We start from the raw sequence: 22,660 nt of genomic DNA, 5'->3' as shown, positions 1-22,660 counted from the left end.
AGGATGACAACAGGTTGCCACTGCAGGCTGGGGCCAGTGGCAGCACCAGGGTGATTCTTCCCAGTGCTAAGGGTGGGCACGCTAAGCGCCGGGAACAGCCCAGTACCACCACCGACCCCAGCCTACAGCAGCAGCCTGCTGTCATCTCATGTGCAGGTTCAGGGGCACTGGGCTGTTCTCAGCACGCCCACCCCAAACACCAGGAAAAAATCAGACTGGTGATGCCACTGACCCCAGCCTGCAGTGGCAGCCTCCTTTCATCCCACATGCAGATCCGGGGGTATGAACCCCTGGGAAGAGCCCTACACAGCCCCCCAGCCCACAGCCCTCCCAGGCTACACAGAGCAGCAAGAGGCATGCCCTACCCCCCACCCCACACCCAGTGACAGTTCTCACTGCTGCCAGCACCAGTCGCTCCCGGGGCCACTGCAGCAGGTGCCGGGGTGAGTACAGGCAAGCTGTGCTTTGTCCCATGCCACCCAGGGTTTGCTTGCTGCCGCTCTCCCCAGCCCCTGCTGCAGATCTGGTGGCACGTGTCCCCCAAGAAGAGCCCAACAGCCTGCAGCCCTCCCAGGGGACGCAGAGCAGCAAGAGTAACTGCTTGGTTTTTTTTCAGCATGAGAATGTTTTAACAATCAGAAGAAAAATTCAAAATCTGATACCAAGGCAGAGGAAAATGATATCAAATATATCGCAGACTATAAATGTATGATACCTCAGTCATATTGTATCTAGGGATAGAGATGTAATGTAGGATTAAGCCATCACGAATTATGTCCTCATTGTATAATGATAAATCCCACTGATGCTGCTGTGAGTTACAGTTGTATATCATAAGGAAGATAAATCACCAAGAGTGTATGCATTTTCTAATTGTGATTATAATTTGTGTTTTTTACTTTAAACATGACCTACCCCAACCAAGCCTCACAAGCACATTTCACGGTCAAGGCGGCTGGGATCTGGAACCAACTTCCAAGAGAAGTGGTACTCACTCTTACCCTGGGGATCTTCAAAAGGAGGCTAGATAATCACCTTGCCAGGGTCGTTTGACCCCAGCATTCTTTCCTGCCATGGCAGGGGGTTGGACTCGATGATCTGCTCAGGTCCCTTCCGACCCTACCAACTATGAAACTATGAAAGAATTCCAGCTTAGAGGCAAGAACACCACCATGAGGCAGTTGCAGAAGTCATGCAGAATGCAACAAGAACAATGACTTTTTTTTTTCAGTGGGAAATATTAACACTTGTATAATAGGAGGCAGAGAAATGCTGCTTTAGAACTTCACTACGAGTCTGAGTCAGGCTGCTCATTGCTTAAAGCATTACTTACTTTTTTTTGATGTTGGGGCAAAGTTTCAGCACATCTTCTTTGCAAGCCATTTTAAATTTGTAAGAGAATCTGAAATCCTTCATTTGAACCTAGAAAAGGCAGCAGTTTAAACGATTAAGTGATATTAGGCTTGCCTGAAAAAGCCTATTCAATATTAACGGACTCGCCACGCTCTACCAGGATACAGCCAATGCAAGCCATGCATCAGGGGTGTCAAACACCAGAACCACTCCATCCAGCCTGATGGGCAGTTGGGGATGTGCCCTGCTGCAGAATCCATGTTCCCCAGGTCCCAGTAGACATGGTCATCAGCAGCAGAAGGGCAAGTTAATTGGGCCTGACACTGGCCCAATTACCCTGTGGCTGCTTGGCTTACTACCATGCTGCTGCAGCTGCCACCAGCCTACCATAGGCACCCTAGGCTGGATCCGGTCCACCAAAAGCTCTGCGTTCTGGATCTGGCCCAGGGCAAGTTTGACACCCCCTCTCTGTACATGATGTAATTCTACTAAGTCTGGCCTGCCATTTTGCCTCCTCTTCACCTCCCCCAAACAATATGCTGGCCAGCATTTTAAGGTATCCTTTCTACAGGAGAAGGCTTCTTATGGAACAACATATTTACAAGAGCCACAAATGCCCTTCCTGCCTGTTGCCTAGATCAGGCTTACAATGGGTACAATCAAGCACAAAGGCAAGCATTTAATCTTTCTTCCTACTCCTGAAGGTGCTGACCATACTGATTATCCATCAATCAATATCATCCATACAACCTATATTGATCAATGATCATTTATGATCATGTGTGCAACCTACAGACACAGACTATTCAATTTATGTAAGGATTCTGGCTAAATGCCACGCTCCCGAAAATGACACAACACACATATGACCATAATATAAATAAGTTGAAACAAAATAAACACACTACAAATATTATACTAAAATAGAGCCCACCAACATAAAAACATTATCAATATAGTATCTCATCCCAGAACGTGCAAAAGTATGGGAAAGAAAAGCTAACCAGGGTGGTTGGAGAGGAGGGGAATTATTAATCACTTCTATGTAACATAATTTAAGCAGACAAGATGGTAAAAGGGGCAGGATTATGAACCAAAATCCCACCATTCTAATAAATTAAAATAGAATCCATTCCTAACTCTAATCCCAAAAAAAGATGCAGGAGTTGAGGGAGGAAGAGCCAGAAGAGCCCCAAGAAACTTGTTCTGAGGTATGTCTACATCTTTACTAGCAGCATAACCCCATACTTCAGTGCCATACAAGATGATCTGAGAGGTAAATTTGGCTTCATATGCTTACTAGCCAATTGCCCAAAGGGGCCAAAATACATCCTTGTCTAACCCCTTTTTGTATATGTGATTTTTTTGTGCAAGTTTACCCTTCAAGCCCCACCTAACTTGGGCCCATGTATCTTTCTAATATTCTATCAACAAATGCAAAAGAGAAGGGTTAATCCCATCGTTTATCAATTTCTCCCAAAGTTTACTTCTTTCTACACTGTCAAAAGCTCTTGACAAGTCTACAAATGCAATGCACAAATCAGCACTGTATATCTGCGTATGCTTATGTCTCAAAAATTGAAGAATAAATATGTTATCAATAGTGGAATATCCGTCCCTAAATCCAGTCTGATGTTCATGTAGTATGGTTTACCCTTTTACCCATGCTATGAGATAACAAATGGTGCCCAAAATTTTTAGCTGAAACATCTATCAAAACTTATAGGGCGATAAGATTCTAGCTTATCTTTTAAACGTGTCTTAAAAATTGGTACAATAATACTCCCTTTCCAAGAATCCAGGATTTGGCACAACTAAATTATAGAATTGTACCATTTTTCCAAGATCAGACTCCACCATTTAATGTTATGGGCCTGGGGCTTTATTCTTCTGTTGTACTTTAAGGAGATGTGTTATTTGATCCTTTGTTACCCAATACTTAATTGTATCAGTGAGGGGTTTATTACTCCCTAGATTACTATTTATTTGTTCCATAAAAAAAGTAAACTGATTGGAAAAATATTCTACCCAAATGTCTGTGGTAATATTATTTTCAATGTTATAATTAAAGTTAGCTGTTCCTTTTGATACAAGTAGCCATAAGGTTAATCTGGAGAAGCTTTCCATAACTTTCAAATCGCACTCCAAAAAGTTGTTCCAGTTTTCCTTAATTTCCTGGCTTTCCTATTTAATGATCTTTTCTGTTCTATACATTCTTTATCAAACCAGAAAGTGCCTTGTTCTTTAAATGTCTGTATAGGATGGGAGGTTAAGAGGTGCTGAGAGGAGTGGGTGGAGGGACACAGACTAAGGGATCAGATGAGTATATCACTCAAATGGATTAGGTCTTGTATAACAAGAGGGGCATTCATAACCATTTCCTTTCCATCTCTCCATGGGTAAGATAGAAGCAACAGGTAATGAAGTGTGAAAAGGCAGAGGTTGCTCACCAGCTGGAAGTGAGTGACTCCAATAGCACACTTCTCATTCATCTCCTTCTGATGTTTGTTTTGGATCAGACACTCCATTAGGTCACCGGAGTCTATTTGGTTATCTGCCACCTCCTGAATAGATAGATGGACAAGCTTTCACTCTCTTTAAGAGATGCATCCCCATAAACTATGCCACTTACAAATTAAAAGAATTCAAAGATGTGACCCCCATAAGAATTTAGATCAGTGAAGTTAACATTACAAGTCTCTGCTTTGAATTTAAGCTCACATTAAATGACCATGTGTGGCCTGTGGCACATTAAACCCTACTACAATCATGAAGCACACTTCTGAAAGCAGAATGATCTGAAACAGCCACAAATATATAGGCACTTTATTTAACATATTAACATACTGCAAACATTAACATTCATAAAAGCAGGTGGCCTCACATCTGTTAGTCTGACTAATTAGTATCACACAATGGTGCACTAAAGCTGCTCTTAAAACAGTGACAGAAAGGAAGAGTATCAAGGAAGGAGTGAAGCCACTAAGTCCTTTTGCTAACAAAGAACTGTGGTCCCGAACCAACATAAAAATAGCAATGTTTTGAATTACAGTGCAGTTTTACCTGTGAAGCCTAGATTCTGCAGTGGGGGCCAATAACTGCAGAAGCTCTGGATGAAATAAAAGAGGTCTCTGATTTAGCAGCTTACTATATGCACAATTCTTTCTTCTTGGTTCTTTTAGTTCTGCAAACAGCGTGATTAGGGTTCAGAACTTCATTTACAGCATTCCTACCCTCACACTGATGGGAGTAGAGTTAACTAGATCACTACATTTGAATAGTGACACAATTTTTATCTTTATGCAATGCTAGTGTAAACTGCACATCCGTTTATGACAACTTATGCCAAACCTGCTTACACTCCCTTTAATGCCTTGCAGTACTTCTGATGAGTTTTAAACACTGGAAACTACAACCGATTCAAAATATTTCTCATTCTTCTAGGTATCCAAGACTATCATGAACCTACATGACAGAATGTTTGAATGATGGGTTCACACGCTCTCATCAGCAAGGCTTCAATCTGAATATCCTGTAGAAAAGACACATGTTCATTTGTTATAGAAACTGAACACGAAGCCAAATGAAAGGTTCTGTTCATGCATTAAAAGGTCCTGAAAACTGCTTCAAGACAAAGTTGCTCTGTTTTGTTTATGGCACTTCTTTTAAATGACATCCAGTAAGCATTCCCATTGGCACCAGCAGTTATGCTGCCTGCCCTAGCCTAGAGATCGGCACCCTAAAGCCCATGGAGCCACTGGATCTGGCCTGTAGACATGGGTATTCAGTGGTGGCTCCTCCCATGCCACAGAAGAGAGAAGCAACAGCAGACTGGTCCTAGCACCCACTTGCCTCCGATCCAAACTGTCATTCTGGCCTGAAATGGTTGCCAACCACTGCTCCACTGACAGTAATATGATCTGTAGGAGAGCCTTTCAACTTTAAGTGTTTGAACAGAGCTGCTCTGCACACAGAGCTGGAGAAGTCCCCTACTGCTCAGATAATTCCAATAGCAGAGTGAGAGTCCCCAAGGAAGAGTTACACTTCAAGATACTACAGCAAAAATAAACAGAAACAGTAAGCAAGGATTAAGCCAAGCGTGTTTTAAGTGGTGGAAGGAAATAGCCCCTACAGCAGTGGTCCCCAACCTAAACTACTCTATGGGAACAATACTGAGCAAGTAACATGCTGTAGGTACCATCACATTTTGCTCTCATTGTCAAATCTCAGCTTTTAATTTCTTCTGGCCACAAGAAACAGTGGAGGGATTTGTAGATCATCATCCTAGAGCAAAAAAGCTTGACATGTAAAATGGAGAAAACCATTTGCCCACAGACACCTAAGAAAAGCCCCAACTACTACAGGTAAAGTGATTTTAATGAATCAAACTGGCGTTCCTACAGTGTCCAACTGTTGCTTTTGGCAAAAAAGGTTGGGAGTGGAATATGTTGATGAAACTCCCTGAAGATGTAACCAACAATTTAGGCTCTGAACACATTTTGATTAAAGGCTATATGGTTTTTTCTACAGTAAAGGTTAGCCCCAACACCATGGCCATTCACCACCTTCCTTGCATTCTGCCAATGCAAAAATCCAAGCTGTTATTCAACACCTCTCAAAACAATTAACTCAGGATGACACTGCTTCACCTCAGAAATGGCAGTATTTCTGCGTCAAGTTGATAATCCATGTGTTTTTCAGTAATGGCCTGAAGGCAGCTGCCCATGCTATTTTAGAGATTCTTCCCTTCATTCTTGCTTACCTCAGACTCCAGCTCAGTCAAGTTTCCAACTATGTCTCTGCATTCAACCACCAAGTCATCAAGATGGTCCTGGAGACATTCGAGTTCCTAGACAGACCCAATTATCTTAGTATGTTATCAAATAACTAACATTCAGAACTTGTACAGAAGTGGCTATACATTCAGCAGTCTAAGCAGAGGACCTCCAACTTTCACCATGCTCTTTACTTTACCTCTTTACTGGCATCTCAAGAACTAGCACTGCTTTTGGGAAGACTCACTTATTCCTGTTACTCTAGCAGCTTGGAGTCAATCTGATCTTACATCAAGAAAGGGCCTCAGATGCAGACTTTAATCATTTAGGACTTGGTGACCAGACTATCAGGATTCATGAACATGACACCATGCCCTTCCTTTTTCACTTCTAATACACACTGTCCTCACAATGTTTCTCCTCCAGTTTAACTTTGGGTCAATTAAAATGTATATGGCAAACTGATTTATCCAAGCTTCTCACCTTTTTTTGGTATTTATACTAGCTGCTGGTTTCTATTCTCAAGTTCCTGATGATTGGAAATGTTGGTTTTCCATTTTACAAACATGGTAAAGTGGAGGCATGTTGGCAAAATAATTTGCACAAGGGTGTAGGCACCATGGTAGAGTAACGATTACAACTCACAAGTACCCAATGCCCAAACATTCATTCCTTTAGGGCAGCGGTCAGCAAATTTTTAAAGCAGCAGGCTGGAGCTCCAAATTCAGCTGCCACTACCACTTCTTTCTGCTGTCCTGGCCAGGACAGAACCACAGCCCCTCAGTGCCACAATGCTGCAAAAGCCCCCAGCTCTACAGGTGAGATCCAATGCCTCCATGAGCCGTATGCTGTCAACCCCTGCTCTAAGGAAAACTCTCCCCCAAAGTCAGTGAGTTTTGTAACAGTGATGAAATGCTTGTGTTGATCCAGGCTTTCCCACAACCTGGATTTTGCTTTTAATTTCAGTGCGCTAGTTTTAAATCCAAACAGTTCTAAATTTTTGACATTTTTTTGCTTGAAAAGATGACCTTGGAGGACATCTGGCTTTTTCTGTTCAGCCTTATTTTCAAGTAGAAAAAATACCTCATTGTAAAATTGTATTTTCTTTTCCCTCCCTCCCTCTTTGCACAATTTTAATTACAAATTTGATCTCTCTCGCATATATTTAGAAACGCACACTGTAAGCAATGACTAAGGATGCCAGTCTACCATGAATCACGTCTGCTTGAATGTATTCTCAGCAGAATGTTCTTCTACAGCTAGTGCTTTGCTATAAGTTTGCCTTCTAGGATTAGGGAGACAAGGTTCTTTGGGTGAATCTGATATATTTTATCTTCTAGGATTAAACTCTCAAAAATACCTTCTAGGATTAAACTCTCAAAAACAAACACCTAAAAAACCAGTGGGGTTCTCTCACAATTATAATTAACAACTGTCGCCCTACAGCTGCATTAGTACACAAGGATTTAACCTCAAGGGTGAGCAAAATAAAGTCCACAGGCTGGATTCAGTCTACCAAGGGATTTGGTCTGGCCCACAGTGGATCCAGCTTCACCTGGCCTAGGCTTGGGGGGCTAACCCAGGCTGTGGTGGGTAAGGCTGGTCCCACCACCCGCAGGCGCGCGCAACAGGGCTGGAGTGCTGTGGTACGGCAGCCAGACTCCGTTTCCCAGCAGCAGCTCCTTCTGGCTGCTACCACTAGTGTCTCTACTGCTGCTGGACCTGGCCCATCCACACTGCATCCACCAGCAGGGGCACTATGGAGACCAGCCTGGACCCCAGTAGGCAGAACACACTTGGCCAGGCAAGATGGGATTGGGCTGTGGGTGGGACAGAGCTAGGGCTAGGATCCCAGGGCGGTGACAGCAAAAGCCTGGGGCAGGGCCGTGATGTACTCCCTGCACTGGTTCCGTGATCCAAGCCTTGGCTCCGCCTGTCCATCTTGCTCCTGGGTACTGCTCCTTACCCAACCACAGTCCCATCCCATCTACCTGGCCAAGCGTGTCCCCACTCACCTGCTTCATCCAGGCTGCTGGGAAGCAGAGTCTGGCTGCCACACCACCCCAGCCCCACTGTTTGCCAGGGGGCGGCAGGACCAGCAGTACGCACCACAGCTCAGGCTGCCTCCTGCCACACCCAGGTCAAGAGGGGCCAAGGGACCCCTTGACCTGGGGTCAAGAGACGGACCATGATAGCAAGCTGGATGGCCACTTAGGGGAGTTCTGGTGAGCTGTTGTAGGGGGGTAGAAGGAGTGTGCTAGCCTGGCCTGCAACTGCACACCAAAATGCCAAGTGGCTCTCCAGCCCAAATAATTGCCCACACCTGATTTTACATGAAAGAAGTAGCTGACAAAGTTTTGTTAGAGAGCAGCAGATGTTAACTCCAGCTCTTTTCAAACATGGGAAGCATGTCAATATTTGCCAGATGCAAATGGGATAAAGACAGAGAGAAGATACATTTCACACTGGTAATAGGATACAAGAGGAAAAAAATAGCTGCTACAGTAAAGGAAAGAACAAAATATCAATTATCATCCCATAACATCATACACATTTCCATACAGCAACTTCTATAACAACATACTTACTCCTTTACAGAAAGATATTATAACACGTCTTCATCTATGTACTCATTACAGATTGCCTAAACAATTCTTAACACATTTTAAAAAATTCTAAACTATGAATATAGAGATTTAAGATTTGCCAGCAACAAAGGGCTAGTGTACAGTACCTGTCCTGTTTCTGTTTTTTCACTGCACCATTTCCCTAAGTCAATCAGGCACTTGTCCTGGAGGGATGGATCTAGTTTCACGTCCATGGCACGCTGGTGAAGGATTCGCTGTACTTCTGCTCTGCACTCTCGTGATAGCTACATGGAAAGCAGAAAAACTGTTAAAAAGGTACAAATGGAGCTCTGACCTGCTGCACAGTAAATGAACATACTAAGTTATTCAGAGGTAAAGGCACCATGGAAAAAGATAACAAATCTCTCACCAAACATTCAGGTCCTTCTTCCTAAGGTACAGATCACTGTTTACATGAAGTGCTTGGCCTCCACAAGCCAAGCAGTTCCTACTCCAAAGATGTCCTGTACCCTGGCTTCTCTCGTGGGTGGGGGTAGGAAGGACTATCCCCAGAGTCCACTATAATGGATGCTTAATATTCTACAATCTTTGTGGCACAGTGTTCAATTAAAATCATTAATGAAAGGTAACATTTACTTGGTTTTTTAAGTTAACTGCCAAATAGGTCTCTAAAATCAACAAGATGCTGCTGTATTACAACTGAAAGAGGACTACAGGGACTACATCTAAATATGAGAGATTGCTTAAGTCAAAATGTGTTCGGTGTCAATTTAAATGAAACAGTCCAAATCCTAGCACAATCTGACCCGCTTGTGAGAACCCCAGCAAAGTAGGTTTGATATCCCCCAAGACCAAGGCAAACCATGGAAGGATACAGGACTTAAATAGCAAGTAGCACTGCAGGTCACGCCTGAACTATACTGGCAGAGCTGTTGACAAGTTGTAAGATTAATGGAAGCATAGAAGGTTACCCAGAATAAATGCGAACACTGTTAGAAGAAAATACAATATAGGATCTTGTCCAGTGATTGCCTTATAGGAGTGCAGCTCTTGTTCATTTGATCAGTAACCTTCACTAGCACTTATTTGCAGGCACTTGCTCTCCAATCCTTCTTCAGAAGGAAAATAGTTTACACAAAGAACCTGCCCATCTTAACTGCTGGATCACTTGCAGTGAACCTTAAATTCCTGTGGTTAGCACCAAGGCGAAACGAATTACAATGACAAATCTCCCTGCTGGCACCAGACACTGAAATTCAAAACCACTGAAAGATGGTTCCTTCCTTCCCCATCATAAGAGAAACTTTTCATCAACCGAATCTTCCACCATAAGACAATTTACATTAGGCTCTAGAAATTCATTAACGCTGCCATGTAATCCCATTATAGCTCCCTGGAACTGACCTCTACAATGTAATACGAGAGGAGGAACAGGATCTTTGAAAAGCACCCCAACTATTTCCAAGAGATGCTTCGTATCCCCACAATACTAGAGGACAGTAATCTCAACAGAAAAACTCAGTGTAAAAACAGTTCAGATAGATTTCTTCATAGGAAAGCATCAGTGCAGTAAGTTGAATTTTCCTCATGCTTTTGTTATAGGTTTATATTGCTAAAAGGAATTACGTTATCTGCTGCAAAGGGCTGAAAAATAGTTTGTACCACTACATTTGGTTTAAGTAATCCATTAAACTCTGAAGAAATACAAAAATGTCCCTAGGTCACAAAAACTAAATGTAAGTATATTTTTATAACTAGGTCTGGCAGCATTCAATTTCTATTGATACATAGTGACATCATTATCACACACATAGGCCAATGAAAAATACTTCTGCTGGTAATCGAGAGAGGAGGTAAGAAAAAAAATCTGGGATGGGGATTAGGAAATATCGTGCAGGGGGGGGTGCCAGGTACACACACACACACACACACACACACACACACACACACACTGACTATGTGTAAGGCTTATGGCTGTAGGACCCACGTGAAGGAGGTGGTGGGCGGCAGAGGCCAGGGCTGTGCCCTAGTAGCAGAAAAAACCCTGGCTCCCAGCCAGCCCCACAGGCAGAGGCAGAGACAATGGGGCCTGGGTTGCTCCTCCAGCCCCATTCCAGGCTAGCAGAGGACAAGCAGACCCCAGGGGGGCAAGGAGGGCATGCAAGAGAAACCCACCCACACAGGAGGCGGCAAGGAAGGGCCTTACTCTCTCAGGGGCTGCTCTGGCACTAGCCGTGCTTGTGGCTAAGTTTTTCTGGAGACACACACACACACACACACACACACACACACGCACACGCACACAGGCACATGGGCTGAACTCCCATAGAACCACAGCCAGTAGCACCAGGCTCCTGGCTGCCAACAACCCTGCCCTTGCAAACCCCCGTCCCAGCACAGCCTTACTAGCACAACCCCTGGCTCTTACAGCAGCTGCCTGAGCTACTGACAAAGAAGCAGTGCATGGGCAGTGCCGCTTTGACTTTCCCCACCCCACCTAAAAATTTACATTGATAAAAAAAACTATTTAAAATTGCATAAAATTACATAACAATAACCACTGATTTTAGCTGTTGAAATAATAATAATAATAAATATGAATTCTGCCAAATCTATTTACAGCACAGAGAAATCAAATGACTTGTTGAGAAGAGGGCTACTCAGTATCCACATGCAGATTTAGACACAGAACTCTTAATTCTCAAGCTTTACTGCAATCGCCTGGTTCCATTCTGCTGAGTGGCTATTTCTCTAATGAGAAGTCACATACTTTCTTAACTTTTCAAGGAAGAGTTTAGGTCTACGCAAAAACCTGGGAAGGACATTTTAGTTGATACAAAATATCTGCAAACAATTTTCTCAACTAGCTTTCAACAGTATTAGCAGTTTTAATGCAGGTTGACCAAAGTCTGAACTCGTACCAAGATTTCTTAAGTCATTAATTGATATAATGAGAAGTTAAGTCTCTACTGCATACCCTCCTTCCCTGCTCCTCTGTGCGGTATGCATGTCTATACAAGCAGGAAAACACAGCTCCTGGAGGCATCAGTTCACTAGTCTCATTCCACCCATGGGTATGGCAGAGCCGAGAGGCATCTCCCTGACACTTGCGGTAAAGAACAGGGTCCAATCTGTAGAAGAATAAGAATTTGCATCATCACTACCACAGCACTTTCATGCCATCAAGGTTAGCAGATATTTTATAATTTTGCTTCTAAGCAAAGTCCACCAAACAACTGGCCTGAAACTAATAAAATGGATTAAAATCCATTTCAAGTTGCACACAGCAATACTACACAGTGTAGTAGTACTAGAGGTTAGAAACTCTAATAAGCTAAACCAGCAGGTTGGCACAATACGTAGCATTCAATTTGGAACTGTCCCTTCTCTTGAAAAAAAAAGTGTTCTGGGCTCTTTAATGCCTACAGGTAGCAATGTCCTCGGTTTACAGCCTTATTTAAAGAGGTCACTTCAAGCAGTGGTCCCTTGTAAGAGGCAAGGAAATGGGTCTTATTCTAACTCACAGGAAAGAATGAGCAACCAAATAACCAACGTTACTTTCACGAGCACTCCAACTCTCTTAAGGGGTCCCACTTGAATATTAACCAAGAATGACAGCTTAGTGCACAGAAATTGATAAATCAGCTCACTCAGGTGACACAGCAGCAGGTCAAGATAAAGCCAAGTCGCTTACATAATAAATTTGCCTATAAAGCATAAACTGTAAGTACTATTATTTCCACTTTGAAATGTGTCTAAGTAGTAAAAGAAGCAGAATTGGTTCTAATTTAGCTCAGCAATATAGATATGGGGTGACAAAGTTAAATGAAGATCTATTGCAGCCTGCCATCACAAACAAGAGGTCTGCTCTAGCAAAGACACTTAAATTTTAAACCAAGTAAGCAGCTTGGTGTTGTCAGCCTCCTGGAATGGAAATTTAGTGACAAAGCAAAGGATGATAAATATCATCAAGCTTTCATTGCATTTTTAAGGGCAGAACACAGGTGGAATTGGTGGACCAAACTATATGAACACTTGCTTTAAAAAGCAGTAAGGAAAAAAAGAATGGTGCACGACTTCTAGTCTGTTTCTCCCTCTAGGAATTTATGCTGCAATTTTATTAGCTAGTTCAAGAGAACACTGATTAAATATGCATGGCCAGAAAAAAAACAACAAACTGTTGACTTCAGATCTGAATTTGAATAATATTTGTTCTAGCAGAGCAAGGGTTAAATATGTGTTAATCAGCAGAAGGAAAAACTGTGAATTGCATGATTTGACTCAACCAAGAGAGACTCACTGCTGGAAGGCTGCCACAGGCAGTAAACTCAGCTATAGCAGAAGAAAAGAAAAAAAAAAAAAAGCATTCACAGCCATCACTAGAAGCGACTAGCTAAACAAGTGGCAATGAGAAAACATTAAAGGGAATTCCACCCAATCCATGGGGTGAAAGTCAGGTCCTCCACGTTTTGGAACAAGGTGGAGAATGGAAGCATTTTAAGCTCCATAAAAACAACAGCCAGCATCTTAAGAGTGAATTCTTGCGATAGTGAGCAGAAAGTGTCTTGGTTTTTATAATACCCATCACTGCAACGCTCTTGCTCCCATCTGCTGAGAAAGAGAACTTACGCTGAAGTATGAACAGTGAACTGATTACACGTATAGACGTTGAGCCTCAGAGTTCTAATTAAAGACACGTTTGCTAGAAAGTTTGATCCTGTACCGCTGAACTAGTGCCAGACATCGGTGGGTGGCCCCACAGCATATTTGATTAACAAGATCCCAAACTGAAAGATGAAGTGCCAAGTCTTCAGGGCAAAAATATGTTGATCATACTAGTATGGGATAACTTCACTGGGCAACAAAAAGCAACACTGGTGGGAATTACTTACCATATACTTGATATGAACAATATGGAAATGAAGAGCACTTTACATTTTACAATACTTACTTCCAATCCCGAGAAATAAAGTACTGGAGTTCCAGGAGCCTGTGCTCACAGTCTTCTACCATCTTCTCAGTGTACAAATGCTCCATTAGGCAAGACAGAATCCTGTGAACGGGAGACAAAGAAAAGAAGGCGAGATAAGTGAGACCACGCTGAGATGCCCCCACTATGTGTAAATGGGCTAAGTCCACCCTACATGCAGCCCTCACCTGGGAGGAATTTGGGCTGGAAAGAGGTGCAAGTTTGAACAGAGAACATATTTACCATCAAAAAGAAGCCAAAATAGCTTGCCTCCCATGTACACCAAATTCTACTGCCTAGATGAACCTGTTGCAGCAATACTGACAAACTGGGAAAACAGCATCAAGTGTTTTATTTTTGACAAAGTAATGGAGCTCAAAAAAGGATATAAAAAGCAAACATTTCTGTCTACAACATGCATTTCCTTCTCTTGTCTTTCAAGACTTGTTATTGTACTTTATGACACTTCTGATGAGAAAAAAAATGAGGCCAAGGTTCTGTGCAAGAGAAGCTCACATCAAATGATTCCAGTTTAACCTACACTCAAAAAACTCGTCACATCCCCTGCTAATGCCAAGGCAACCTAGTAGCTACAGCAGCTCAGAGAGCCTAGTTCCTACCTCTGATATTATACAAATTGCTTGTACATGTTGCAAATTTGCTTGTAATTCTTTGTTTAGGGTTGGTTAATATAAGTCAGTAAGCGAACTCTATGCATGCCCATTCCCAGTAGCAATGATAAAGCTTTTTGTAACTGCATAGCAGACACCTACATGGGGTCTCCAGATCGGATGTGTTTGCAAGCAGTCTGTATTACTGATTCACAAGCTTCATTCAGAGCTCTGTCGATGCGGTAATCTGCGCCAGGGTCAGTCTCTTGAATCAGAGTTTGAAGCTGGAAGAAAAGAATTGAAGACAAGAAAAAACAGCTTAGTCAGCATGGCCAATCAAAGAGAGCTCCCATCTTCCAAGTTAGCAATTCCACAACAATAACTGCACTGTAGTAGACATGGCGGTTTGAAAAATTTTAAATGAAAAATTCTGAATTTTTCATTTTAAAAAATTCACAGTGACTTGTAAAATTTTGAAGATTTAATTTCAAATTGTTCAAGGAGGAAGCAAGGTTTACCACCCAAAACCCGAGACCTTGCTCGTGCCTTTGTCTGAGGTAATTTGCATGGCAGAGCCCAGAGATACCTCACAATGCAAGGCAATCGGGACTCATAGTAGAGATTGTATCTTTTATTAGACCAACAAGATTTTTGCAAAACAATTTCTTTAATTGCAAAAACCTTGTTGGTCTAATAAAAGATATAGTCTGTACTGTGTCCTGATTGCCTTTTCCTCTAGACCAATATGGCTACAACCTGGATACCTCACCACATAAGAATTTCCTGCCCAGAAGAGCATTTTACTCTTGTGAAATATGAAACATCATAACCACAAGGAAATGTGACTACATCCTGCTTGCTACCAAACAACTTCAAGGTAAACAGACTATTCCAACTTTTCCCTGGGCCTAACCTGCATAAAGTGTACCATTTCAAACAAGAGATTTTACCACACCTTTAACTATGCAATATGAACTTAAATTTCTACCTTGGAGAACTTTTACAATCTTTTCCCCTATGCCTGAAGAAGGGTGCTTGTGTACAAAAGCTTGCAAATACATTTTTTTTTTTTTTTGCAAAAATCTAGTTGGTCTAATAAACAATTACCACAAGTTCTGATTCCTATTGTCTCTAGAGCAATACAGCTACAACCTAGATACCTATAGTAGACACTGCACCTGTTCTACAATAGCTCACATTAGCTACTGCCAATGCAACATGCTTTGGAGAAGACTGCATTGTCAACTCTCTCTAATTACAAGTCACAGGATCTCCTGTAATGAAATAAAAATCTCATCCAACCCATGATTCCTGAGACCTGAACACAAGAAGCTCTTTAAAGGCTGCAGCACTGAGGCCACAAACCTGCTCTTGCCACTGGGCCTGCTTCCATATATAAAATGGTTCTCTCTGGGCATGTCTACACATACAATTAATGCACATGAATAAACTCTGGAGCTTATTGCTCCAGTTTTTTGCTCCGGGGCATGCTATTTGAATGTATACCCGGGAGCAATTCACTCTAGAACTAAGTTTATTCATGTGCAACACATGGAGCCTGGTGGGAGCAGCCCCGGCTGGCAGGGGCCCCCAGAGGTCAAACTGCTAACCCATGGCTGCTTTTCCTGGCTCAATCTGCTGAGAAGGGGCTGGCTGGAGCACAAAAGTACTTCAGGGCACAGCAAGCCATCAGAGAGCAGAGGAAAGGGGAGGAGAGGGGAGCCCCACCCCTACTTCCCCATGGAGTCTCGGGACCTGAGCAATAGGGAGTAGTGAAGCCAGCCGGCTCCAGCGCATGGAGCGTCTCTTCAGTGCAACATGCAAGTGTGGGAACTGCACATGTGGCACACAGAGCTTCCACAATAGAGGCGGCGCAGCTGGGCTGTGCTCCTTGCCCCCATGCAGTTCTGGCTGGAGCCATGGGCCACCAGGGAGCAGTGTCTATGTCAGACACAAGTGACTCAAGTTCCCCTACCTGCTGTTGCTGCCTGCAGGCAGTGTGTGTGTTGGGGGGGGGGGTCCCCACACCCCCTACCCTCCCTCAACACCCCACAAACACTACAACCCCCTGCATATCCACACCTACCCACCATACCCTATTGCCCCCCCACAACCACACCCCACCACACAATTTACAAGAGTAAGACTTTATTTTTGAGTTATTATGCAATCACCTCTATATACATTATGCAAACATAAATCATGACAAAAATATTTTTGTACGTAACATTAAAATATGTTATATAGTAGGAATTTGACTTTTAGTGTATGATTTTTTTTTCTGGTTCTAAAATTGCAACCCCCAACTCCCAAAAGGAGCATTTCCAGGGGGCAAGGGGAGGGACTTCCAGTGGCAAATGGTCAAGTGTAAGGGGAGGGACTAGGGGCGGGACTTTCAAGCCCAGTATGGTAGCCAGGGGGCAAGGCAACTGTCAAGGGCCAAGGCTACCCATGCAGCCCTCAAAAGCTCACCAAACCTCATTAAGCAGCCCTCCAGCCGAAATAAGTGCCTGCCCTTGTTCTAGTAGAGGTGCGAGTTTTAGTATATAATTTTTACCCCAGTTCTAAGATGGCAACCCCCCTCCCAGTACTTCCAGGGGCAATGTTGGGGGGGGGAGGGGTGGCAGGAGAAAGTAAATGATGGGGGGGCAGACTTCTGGTGGCAAAGGTCAGGGGTTAGGGGTGGGACTTCTGGTCCCAAGATGGCAATCAGTGGGCAGGGCACCTGTCAAGGGGAGGGGCTATTCTTGCAGCCCTTGATATCTCACCAAAAGTTATTAAGCAACCCCCCAGCAAAGTAACTGCCCACCCCTGAACTAAAGAATGTTGCTTTGATATGATTTGGGGAAGTCAGAGTAAATCATAGTTTTTGGTATCAAGAAGGCATATACTTTCACTCACTCCCATGAATATTAGAGCCCAGTCCAAAATAATTTGCACATTTGAACAAATCATCTTCAAGCAAAGCAGTTTTTCAAAATTAGCATTTTTTAACTTAAGAGCAACCTAAGTCCCGATTCAAGTACAATAAGGACAATGACTTGCAAAATCTTCCTCCATCTTAATCTTTCCTTGTGCTTATTAGTGTTTTGAAACTCTGACCCACTTCTGATTGAGGACCTGAAATATTTCATGCAAAGCGTGTTTAATTCAAACAACTCTTTAAAAGCCCTGGCAGTTTCCCATCTTGCTCTATGGACTTTTGTAGTAAAAGATTGGTTTCCAACGTTTTATTAAATTTTACCCACTAACTGCTGGATGGTGAAACCTGAAACTCCACAGCTGTGGCATAAGACAGACTAGAGCCTCTTAAAATTTGTGGAAGCTTGTAATTACTTTATTCATGACTCTTACTTTGCAAAGTGAGCAGAGCATTAAGGCACCTAATTCTTGGACAATTAAAATAACATATATAGTCAGAAATCTGTACTTGCTCTATTTCAATATATTGGGAGCAGCTGTTGTTCATAACAGCCTATCTCTGTAAAGGGGAAAAACACATGGTGTAGTGGAGTACATCAATAGGTAGAGAGAGACTGCTACTATAATCAGCTTTGTGCAAGACAAGTTTCCTTTTCAGATAGCTCTTGGCGTTCAAATATGAGAGTTCAAGATGTGTATATTGAAAAATAAGGGGAGGGTGGGAAATTTGGTCACACCGATCACATTTGTCATGTATTTTGGAAGCCAATGTTGTAAGCATTACTTGGTCTTGGATGCCTATAGCCACATCTTTCCCTTCCTTTCACTCCCTAGAGAGATGTTAACCAATAATTGGATAAGGAGAATGACATGTTCATCCTGCAGGCAAGTAGTTTTTTTCCTTACCAAAAAATAATCAAACTGAAATTCTCACTAGGCAACTTAGTAACTTAGACTATAAACAGGTTTCATATTTGTCCTGGGACAAGTTGTGCCTCTATTTGTCCCAGATCCTAAAAGTCACTGGATTATCATGTACACACTATCCTTCCAAATCGAGGCTGAAAGGCTGACTGCAATGCTGCTTCTCTGCTGACAAGCAGGCAGTAACAGCACTCATCTCAGCATGCCTTGCAGTGGGCAAATGTCCATTCATTCATGGGGAGTCCCCAGTACCAGGAAAAAGACCTGCTGGGCATTTGGCTAAGTGGGAGGTGCTGACAAAGTTACTGCAGGAGGGACTTTGGTGACAACTCACACCCTGGACTCCCTGGCATTTCCTACCACTACAGCTGCAACCTGCTGCTATAATACAGTCCATAAACAGGACAGATATGCAATCTTGGCCTTGAATGCTACGCTGAGCCAGAATTATGAACTTGTATGCGAGACTGCATGAAGAAAGTAACACTGAAGGGCTCTGACAACTGACTTGGTACGGCTATTTATGCAACAAACGAGGAAAGAAAATCTACAAGGGAGTCACACATGCATGTGTTTGTAGCCAACCACTTGGGACGTCTATGGCTACATCCAGCTTGCACTGCATTCCAGCAGCCACTGCCCCAGTCATGAAGACTGCAGGTCAGCAGAATACATCCAGGTTTATGAGGGAGCACCCATGAGGAAGAGTTTCTGGGCCAGGACCTCTGAAAGGGCCGGACTGCTTCAGTGCCTCACTTTTACTTATAAAGCTATCCTAGGAGCTGCTTCAAGTCTATCAATTCAAATCATCGACAAAGTGGGAAACTTCACAGTACCATAGCTAAATGCTACAGCACCCAGAAAAAGGAAAGGGATGATGATTTGGTGAAAAACAGGAAGTTTCCACAGGCAAATAGGAGTGGGAAGGGCCTCCTGGGTCATGAAAGCTAGTCCACTGAATTCAGAAGCTAATCATTAGGAATCATTAGCAATCAAGGAAACTCCAAAATCCCCACTTAAAACTCTTAGTAACCTCCACGCACATTACTTGGAACACCAACACCACCTTATGACAGCATAGGTAAAAACAGGAGAGGCAAGGACATTGCCAAATCCCAGGCACTGCAATGACAGGGCTGTAATTAGTTTCTTCATGCTCAGAAGGCCCTAGGAAGAGGCCTATGCCCCTGTGGAAGGAAAAAATTCTTGCACCATATGCCATTCTGACCCAAGGGAAAAATTCCTTCTTGACCCTAGATCTGGCAATTGACATGCTCCCTAATGGAAAAGTAAGCCCCTCGATTCAGGAACCTCTGGGCTTTCCAAGTACAGTAACAGCTTTGATATCCCGCATGAGTGGGGTATAGGGGTTGCCAGTAATCTAAAAATTCCGGTTATCTGAGAGTTATACAGGAGACAGTGCCATACTTGTAGTGCAAATACTTGATGCGCATGTGCGTGCCAGATAGACTTGGCAAAGATTCCAGTTGCTAAAGTAAGGATTTGTATTGGTGGATATTGGAAATTCTGGTTAATAAAATGCCAGTTAACACAGCTTTTACTGTACTAGCAGGAGCATAAGGACACCTCAGTCAATCTGTCCCACCATCCTGTTGGCAACTGTGCCAAACTGCACCTTAGCTGTGACCAACGTGCCTATGGCTCACAGAAAGGCAAAAACCCCAACTGGCCTCCCAAAAGCTTGAAGAATTCATGAGGGGAAACATTTCCTCCTGGGCCTAACTGACAACTAGCAAAAGTCCTGAAGCGTGGGACTGCCAGACACCTTCCACACTACAAGAGCTACCCTTATACCCTGCAACCTGGGAACCAAAGACAACTCCACATGACACACACTGACTGTTGGGCCAGAAATCCCCATCTTATATCTACCCTTCCATAAACTTTTCCAGGTCAATCTTAAAGCAATTCAGATTCTTTGCTTCTCAACATTTTGCTCAAGACTACTGCAAAACTTCACTCCTCTGCGAGTTGGACATCTTCTAATCTCCTATTTAAAATTTAGCCATAGCCAGTTTGTAGCCACTTCCTCTCTCAGAACTCATCTAGCATTTGTGTTCAGCTCTTTCAGCAGCACTACTTAGTCTTGTGGTGTTACTCAACTTTTACTCTCCCTTATAGCTGGATTAAAAGCTAATTAACTCTGTATTTTAGCATTATTAGAGACTGAGATCAGAGAAACCCACAGGAATTCTGACAGTAACCGAGTTTACATGCTCAGAGGATTAACAGAACTGAAGAGGGGACTAAAGCAACTAAAAGTCTAAGTCATTTCTCAACTGCTCTGAGCTTTAGAGATCACATGATTTTCCATATGGCCACAGAATAGCACTGTGGGAGGTAAGCAGCAACAAGGAGCAAGGGGAAGCAAAAAAGGCAGAGGGCAGGAGGCAAAGAGCAATGGGTCAGGCTCCTTTCCCTTATGCTGCCTACCCCACCTGCCACTGCTTTCCCTGCTGCAGTGGTGGAGGGGGGAGGGGGATGAATTTAAGACAATGCTACAGTAGTTAGATTCTATATATGGAAAATGTTAACAACTATATAATTTCCACATTTAGAATCTAGTTGTTGGGGAGGAGTTCCTCTTAAATTCAAAGTGGTCTTGGATTCAGGTAAATACGGTAATACCTTTCCATCATGACAGCATTTACAGAGGTACAGGTGAAAAACTGGTATCAATTCCCTCCCTAGTGGGTGAGGTGCCTCAGATAGCAACACAGACATTTTCTTCCCAAACCCACAGCTGTTCTTAATGCAGCACTGCTAAAATAGTGATTTGAGAAAGTGGAATCAACCTCCACAGAGGCCCTCATATTTCATATTAAGTGACATCTAGATATGGGTTTCCATTCTCTAGGTTACAGGGACAGTGACATATACAGGAACATTAGAGCAGAGAAGTCTTGCTCAAGAAGCTGAAATGTCTTATTCCTTCTACGTAGCTAATCACTGCACACCCAGTGTACTTTGCTGTCCTAGGGACTAGAATAGACAGGGACCAACAAATGAAATGAAACACCATTTATGATAAACCAGGTGTAAATGCCAAGCGTACCCTGTCTTTGAAAAAAAACGGCATAGGTGGATAGATTAGCAGTGCTTGCAACTGCAATATCCTCCTTACTGAGACAGAGAACAAAAAAGGGCCATCAGAGAGAAGTGAGAAAAACAAATGGGCAACAAGTGGCTCAGAAAGCAAGAAATCATCAACTCAAAGAGTCTGTGACTTTGGTTAATAAAAGATTTGCATCCAAGGGATCTGCAGATGGCTCAGGGAAAACAAAAAAGTTGATGTCATTTCAGAGAACAGACAAATGACATGGCTCCTTTCACATAGTCATGGTGGGCAGAAAACGGGATTAAGCAGACTTTAGCCATAGCCAGAGTCAACCCTGACAGACAATCCTTTGTCCAGACCTGCTACCTGGAGCAAACACTTTAAATAGATTTGTTTGTCAGCGTATGTCCTATTGGAAATCTTTCAGGACTAGCAGGTCCTGAATGCATCTCCGATTCAGTTAGCCCATAAGGTGCGTCTCTACCTAGCTTACTGCCTGAATCTAATCAGATGAGAATAAGACATCCTGCAACAGAAACCCATTGGCAGGGATGCCAAACAATCAAACAAAACAAAAAAAGACTACTACAGGTGATTTGCTGGGATAAAATATTTCAGACTCTAGGGAGATGAGCTGATGATCTTTGGACAAAGCTAGGAGCCCCAAGAACCCGCTCTTCTATGACCAGGTCCATGTAATACCATGCATTGAAGTTCAATCTTCCTCAGTATTGTGAGAAGGACAGGATTCAGGGGTGACAGAGGAACCCTTTCCCCACCATGACTGGATTTTGATGTAAGGATCTCTACTCAGCCTGATGCAGAACCCTATGGCCATACATTCCATCTTTTAGCAAAGTAATCTGTATATGGAGGATCTTAACCTGCCAGACCAAGTGCCCAGCTTGATCTATACGTTTTCTAATCAAGGAAACAGTTAAAGGATTTAGTGCTTGCCAAGTAAGTAAAAGACTGCATGCATCATTTCAAATATGGATTGCATTTTCTGATATAGGCAAGGTAGCTACACTGTCCCAGTAGGTAATAAAATGTAACCATTTTGTCTGACAATTTGTAGCAGTTGCTATCTGATCTGTAAGGGAAAACATCTATCTGGCTATGGCCACAGGCTCATAAAAATAGTTATAGGCATGCACAGGTGATCAGTCCCCTGGTTGGAGCACTGTAAAGACACCTCAAAGGCATGCCCTCCAGCCAGAGGGCAATACAGGGTAGCTCCTCTCCCCTGACCTCCAGGGAAGTCAAGAGAGGCCACAGCAGTGACAGACAAGCAGCTTCTGACTAATGCCAGTGACATTCAAAGTTAACTCAGGCACTGGATTATACTTGTAGACAAAACAGAGACAGCGCTAGCAGGAGCTATCAAGCAGCAAGAAAAAAAGTGACAGTATTTACTCAAATGCAAGATGACTGAATGT

At 43.1% G+C, this 22,660-nt stretch overlaps 1 protein-coding gene across 1 annotated transcript in view; it reads right to left on the bottom strand.

Moving 5' to 3' along the window:
- The window catches only part of GLG1 (golgi glycoprotein 1), a gene marked incomplete at its 5' end in the record, with an annotated part of 114,307 nt that overhangs the window by 23,948 nt on the left and 67,699 nt on the right, over positions 1-22,660 (bottom strand). The window contains 8 exons of the mRNA XM_014518313.2: positions 1,334-1,422; positions 3,804-3,917; positions 4,823-4,885; positions 6,116-6,202; positions 8,863-9,000; positions 11,694-11,847; positions 13,668-13,769; positions 14,459-14,580. Of these exons, the coding sequence (XP_014373799.1) occupies positions 1,334-1,422; positions 3,804-3,917; positions 4,823-4,885; positions 6,116-6,202; positions 8,863-9,000; positions 11,694-11,847; positions 13,668-13,769; positions 14,459-14,580 (869 nt within the window). The remainder of the gene's footprint in view (positions 1-1,333; positions 1,423-3,803; positions 3,918-4,822; positions 4,886-6,115; positions 6,203-8,862; positions 9,001-11,693; positions 11,848-13,667; positions 13,770-14,458; positions 14,581-22,660) is intronic.

The sequence above is a fragment of the Alligator sinensis genome, unplaced genomic scaffold, assembly GCF_000455745.1.
Source record: "Alligator sinensis unplaced genomic scaffold, ASM45574v1 scaffold203_1, whole genome shotgun sequence".
Lineage (NCBI taxonomy): Eukaryota > Metazoa > Chordata > Crocodylia > Alligatoridae > Alligator > Alligator sinensis.
This window is presented reverse-complemented; position numbering and strand designations above follow the sequence as displayed.